General features: G+C 38.0%; 1 protein-coding gene across 1 annotated transcript in view; it reads left to right on the forward strand.

The window, feature by feature from the left end:
* The first annotated feature begins 2510 nt into the window (after positions 1-2510).
* Positions 2511-6470, forward strand: part of zmp:0000000662 (RING finger protein 145) — a 9579-nt gene continuing 5619 nt past the window's right edge. Inside the window, exons 1-7 of the mRNA XM_032511011.1 lie at positions 2511-2787; positions 3000-3267; positions 3783-3891; positions 4492-4583; positions 4737-4978; positions 5433-5608; positions 5706-5846. Of these exons, the coding sequence (XP_032366902.1) occupies positions 3099-3267; positions 3783-3891; positions 4492-4583; positions 4737-4978; positions 5433-5608; positions 5706-5846 (929 nt within the window). The 5' untranslated portion in view covers positions 2511-2787; positions 3000-3098. The remainder of the gene's footprint in view (positions 2788-2999; positions 3268-3782; positions 3892-4491; positions 4584-4736; positions 4979-5432; positions 5609-5705; positions 5847-6470) is intronic.

Raw genomic sequence — 6470 nt, forward strand, 5'->3', positions numbered from 1 at the left:
AGAGCCAGACCTCCATCCACATCCCTCCTCCTTAATCCCACCTCCCCTCACCCTCCCTCCCTCCCTTCCAAAAAGTCCAGCTCCCAGGAAAAAATGGGATTCAAAAAGACTTGAAGGACTGCGGTTTACATAATGTGGGTTGTGTGTACATCAGAGACCCATATATTTAACTATCACATACAAATATTTACAAGAACAGTTAACATTTCTGCACAATTTACACCACATTTGTTTAATCTTCTAATCTCTTTTTTCTCTAAACACAATGGAAAGTAGCATTTATCCAAATAAAACTTTAACTTAAAAGAATTTACAAACTACCCGGCAGATAAAGTACATAAGGTAATGAGAATAAGCTCCACCTTTACCAGCTACAACATTATAGTAACTGCAATCAATTTGCATATTAACAGACTTTGAATCTTTGCCTCTATTCCAGATAAGCTGACCTCTTTCTGCATTAATTGTGCCATCCCAAACCTTTAGCATTTTATATACTTAATAAATTAAGAGACAGTACCTCATTAACTCTCATTGAAAGTCTTTCCTTAATGCTAGATGTTTGTGGGAGATCACTGTTTGCTACACAAAGGCATTTTGATGATGCATGTCTTAGGTATTTGTCCAATGTTGTTGGAGCTACAGATTAATACCATTGACCTCCTAGCTTTTAAAACCCAATTTCCCCGCATATTTATTTCACAGCAATAGTTTAAATTTTTTTGCTATTTCACTTCACCGCCAAGCTGCAAATCTTCTCTCTCCACTCTGCGTTTGGACATGATGTTTCATCTTTCACGATTGACGTCCTCCTCCACCTCGCTTTGCTGCACCGACTCTCTGGGAAACTTCTTTTTGTGTACTCTATTACTTAACATCTTCTCCTGCGTGTAGTGCTCCCAAATCATGACCTGCAGCACTTGCTGGTAAATTTCTTCAGAATAACTCCTGCTGCACCTCCTGGAAAACATCAAATGTAAAACAGCTGCGACGATGTAAACCGTCCAAATTACAATATAAAAACCAGACAGTCAATAAACCCTCGGTGATTGTTGATGTATCCGTATCAAACTGTTGGAATGGATTGGAGAGGCAAGCTGAGATTTATTACAGCAACAAATAAATTAGCACAGATTACTTCAAATGGGACAAACACACAATCCAGAAACACATCACCCCCTGCTTGTCTACTTCCATCCAAACCACTTATTTTTTAGATTGTCAGCAAACCACATCTGTGTTGTATTTAAGTCGCGCTGTCATGAGCTTACAGTAAATCAGCTTTCGCTCACTTGGCCGTCAACATCTGGTAAATGAATAATGTTGCAATGCAAGACGGCATTAAAAGAAACAAGGAGTTTACTCTCTAAGCTGTAGGCTGTGGGGCGTGTTCCCAGATGGTCTGTAAGCATGTAAACCAAACAGTCTATACGGTGAGGCTGTCTTTGTTTGTGTTTCCAGGTTTGGCTCAGCTGTCAGTCTCTCTGACAGCCTTTGAATGATCTTCTCTTCAGCAACAAGTCTCCTACAAGTCTGAATTCATCCACTGCCATAGAAATTAGAAATGGAAACATTTCAAACTGCTGCTCCAAACCAGTTAATGTCAGTAATTATACCTAAAAATAAAAGAGGCAGAACAAGTTATTTAATTTCAATTCAGTTCAGTTGAGGCAATGAAATATCAAACACATGACCACATTAACGTCACAGCTCTCATACCAATCAAATAAATTATATGCAATACTGTAGGCCTAGTGTCTGGATTTTTGGGAGAAAAAATATATTCTCATTTATGTTGTGGTATATTTTCCTTTGCTAGGGCCATTATATAAAATTCATCAACTAAAGAGGGTATGGTAAGAATTTCTAAAGTTTAATAGTTAAAGAAGTGTAAAATACTGACTTTTAGGAAATTATATCTATGTTTGAATCAAACGAACTACATGAGAACCAACTTCCTTTCTACATGCAGATAACAAGAAAGAGTAGAGAGCCAGGGAACTTCCCACCCACACAGTCAGGAAATGTACTTTCTTTATATTAGCCATCTCTTTTTCTGATAAACTGCAATGATAACAGTGCATCTGCACTTTGTAGCCAAATGTCATTATCCTAAAAAGTCAGTCAAACGCTTGTTCTGGGAATTTACCTTTAAAATGTCTTTGTTTGGAATAACAGAATTATATTATATTATGAGAGAATTTGTGTGGAAACTGCAGTTGTGCAGTGCTTTGAGGACTGTGTAATGACAAATAATAAAAAATATAGCCTATGGAAACAGGTAGTAAAACAGTAAGTAAAAGTATATGAAGGCAAAATATAAAGTAACAATATAGTGATATTAAAGTAAAAGTCTAAGTTACATCATGTTGCTAACACGTGCATCCTAAAAATGCATATTAGTAGTAGTAGTAGGAGTAGGGGTAGAAACAAAAGTATCCAAAAGCATAACTTTTATTTTGAAATCGAGAATACCTAAACCTGATTGGTGCATTTCGACATGACGTGTACACTGAAAATGGCCACGCAAGCGAATGGAATCATAACATTGCATAGAAGTGTCTTTACTTACCCTCTTATCGTAAAATGTCAGCTATTTAATTAAAAAAAATTCTTGGTGGCTGTTTCTACCTATATTTGACAAGCGGAAGTTACAGAAAAAGTTACATATTTTTGCCCTTGGTGCTATGAAAACATGTTGCTTGTCTCTGTGAAAGCTAACCGACAGCAGCAGCAACAACTAGCTAGCAAATGGCTATTCGGCTTTGATGTCTGTCACCGTGCAAAGTAAGCGAACTACTGTCACTGTATACACACTAGCTAATTGAAATCATTGTGATTTCGATGTCTTAATTCTCAAGCTAACTTCAGCACACCTCTTGCGTCGGCTAGTGGCCTAAATTTGACGCTAAAGCGGGAATTCACAGCTAAATAACGGCCTGGTGTCTCATGGAGGAGGTCCTCGAGCGCCTAACATGAAGTTGTATGTGTTTTTTCAGATGACAAGAAGACGAGCCAGGCAGTGAGACGGTTAGCTAACAGTATGTGACACACACGCGCTCTGCTCACACCCCCCCAAAGTTTTTTTTTTTTTAAAGATGCCTCGTCTGGAAGAGTTGGCCAACGTTGCCCTCAGGGTGCCGAGTCTACTGGTGCTGGACCTGCTGTATAAATGTGACATAGAAGGTTTAACGGAGCACATCAAAGCCAAAAATGAAGACATGCTTTTCAAATACAAATATGTCATCTGGAACATGTACTACATTGGTAAGTATGCATATGATAAAATAATGAAAATTGTACCCACATGCACTAAACAGGCATAACATATAACATATCGTTAAATCAAAACTACAGACTGATTATGTGGAATTTTACTTGACTTAGCCATGACCAGTGCTGCAACAATTAGCAGCAGATCATTGTAGGACGTCACTTGGGCTGTGGAATATTTTAATAAGTACATTTACTATGTTGATAAAACTGCATATTAATTAATAATACAAAATCCTCAATTAATGCCAAAGCCTTAAAGAACTGGTGGACAAAGTTTAAGTTGTGTAGTTGACAGCTTAGTCAGCCTGATAAGTCAATTCATCATTGCCAAAATTGTTATTAAGACATTTAATAATTAAATTGAAAAATATAGTAGATCTGATGGCAAGTGGATGTAATTCCACTTTGTGTGCCTTTCTAGAGTGTATGGTCTACTAGGATCTTCACTCCCTTGGCTTCATCAAACACAGAAAACATAACGCGAGCATTTTCCATTTGCCTTCCAGGTCATCTGATAAATGTGGTGGTGTTGGTTCTGCCATTGAGACACATTGTGATGCTCTACCTCCACATCCTCGCTGCCATGCTCCTATACATGGGGCATCAGGTTTCTAAGTGAGATGCCCTACTACTACTACTACTACTACTACTACTACTACTACTACTAGTACTACTGGGCTTCCCAGATTTATTGTATCACAATCAGTTTTTGATCCTGACAAACCTTGGCTGCAGTACCCCCCCCCCCCTTCTTCTGTGTATCCAGTTTCTTTCAGCCTGATATTTCATTTTAGAAGACAGTACTGTTTTGTGAGTTGTAATGTGAGAACAACCAGTGGTTTCTTTAAAGGCTTCAGGCTGGTTGCTATAAAGAGACCTGAACTGACTTATTTGGCTCTCAAAAGTGTGTGCATTGAGTTCATGTATTTATTGATGTATTAACTTATTTAAGTATTTCATTTATCTATTAATGTTAGTTATATACCCAGTGCTGATAATACAGTCAAAGTACCTCTGAGTAAGGACAAGTACTAAAAAACAAGATAATGTTAGCAAAATGCAGCGTAAGACAACACCTCAGATAATTTTGTGTTGCTGTATGTAATTTTAATGACCTGTCTGCTAAAAGCAACAATCTTATAGTACAGTACATTACAAGACACATACCATATAATTATAATAATTCAATTTTTTTTTGTTCTGTTTATTTTACAGGGATTATGTTCGTGAGGAGCTGCAGTACGGTTTTGAAGGAGCTGTGTACCTCGACTCTCTGGCCTTCAACAGATTTGTCTCTGCAATGACTAGTGAGTCCCAAAACCAAAGTTACGCGTAAAAACAAAGCATTTAAGCTCATTTAGGTTCATATTCATTTACTATTTTGTTTTTGAAGGTTGCATGTCATACGGTCTACTCCAAGCCGAAGCTTTATAATCGCCCTAATGTTATTTTCTGTTCAGGTCAGATCATTCTCAGCACACTGTGTGCTTTCCTGATGAAGACCAGAAAGGTGTGGTTGTTCTCTGCTCACATGCTCCCCCTGCTGGCCAGACTCTGCGCTGCGCATCACACCACTCTGTTAACTGTCAACACTTTGTCCATGGGACTGACTGGAGCGGGAATCACCGTGTTCCTCCTCTCGCATGTCTTTGTGCCATATCGCCTTGCAAAGGCTGCCTATTCAGAGTTGCTGCAGCTGGAGGTACTCTTATTCTGAGATGTTTTTAAAATAAAGCATTTTCACCATGCATCCTGTTTTAGATGCCTATGCCCTGAATATTTGAAAAGGGTTTCCAAAAAAACATCAATCGACAAAGTTATTAAGATTTTTTTGTCTGTTGTAGAGTAGCATTACTCTCGATTGTTAACTTATTTTTCCATTTTATTCCTACCTTTTTAACTGTTTAGAAATCTCCATCTTACTATACTTCACTTGTAGAAATATCTATTAAATGCAGCGATCAAACATGTTGTGGCTTTTCAAGTATAAATAAATCAATGTTATTTTTTTTTTCAGAAATGTTGTTTTTTTAACAAGATTTGTGTGTTGTAGCAACATATTGTATTCAATATGCTGCTTTTACTTTTTTAATATCTGTAATGACTTTTTGCTGACTGCGTTGTGTTTGTCCCCTCACTGGTTTCCTGTCCCTCAGGTGATCGAACTGTACAGACTTCTGGCTGTGGGAATCTCTTTGTGGAACCAGTTTGCCGTCCCAGTGCTCTTCAGTGTCTTTTGGTTTGTTCTGTTCATCGTCCAGCTGTTCCCAGACACCATGTCTGGCCTCGCCTCTGCAGGCCATCAGGGAATCATGTTCTTCCTGCTCACCAGGTGGGATGTGATTATGTGGAGTATTATTCAGCGTTACAAAGGTCGTATTTGGTTTATAATTGGGGGTTTTCTTTGCTACATTTATTGAACCCTATAGTGTCTCTGAATGCTGTGCCACACCGTACTCTCTTCTGGGTCTGACCTTTGTGGTGTCCTATCTCGCTCTCGGACTGCTCAACCTATGCAAGTTCTACCTGGGAGGTTATGCAGGGGTTCAGAATGACAACGTCATGCACAGGTGAGATGTTGTCTCCAGTGTTATACTACGTCACACATTAACTTCTTAACTTCTTCTTGTAATGTTCCAAGATGTTCCCCAGCTAGTCTCTGCCTGTCTCTGTCTGCTGTGTGGTGTTGAGCAGGTAGCAAACAGTGGGTTTTAGAGCTTATTTGCGAAAAACCGCTGCCTGCTGTGCCCGAAAACAACACTTTGAGAGCATTGAGAGTGAACCAAAACAATACATTTATTATATGTAAAATATGTAAATATATGTACATCCGGGGGGGGCAGCAGACATGGCAGGTGATTAAATTGTGCCCAGAGATAGGTTTCTTGGAAAATTATTTGTTTGTTTTGTTTAACCAACAGTCCAAAACTCAAAGATACTCAATATCAGATATTTAATATCACTTGAGACAAAGAAAAGATGCTCACAGTTAAGAAGCTGGAAGTTGGTAATGTTGGATATTTATGCTTAAAAATTACCTAATTCCTTAATTGTAAACAACAGTTGCGATTAATTATCTGTCAGGTTGTTTATTGACTCATCTTAGAAAGAGTAGATTTATCTTAATCGAGTAACAAATGTAAATTGATTCAGTATAATATATATATATATATATATATATATATATATATGTA

Source organism: Etheostoma spectabile, unplaced genomic scaffold (genome assembly GCF_008692095.1).
Source record: "Etheostoma spectabile isolate EspeVRDwgs_2016 unplaced genomic scaffold, UIUC_Espe_1.0 scaffold314, whole genome shotgun sequence".
In the NCBI taxonomy this organism is placed as follows: Eukaryota; Metazoa; Chordata; class Actinopteri; order Perciformes; family Percidae; genus Etheostoma; species Etheostoma spectabile.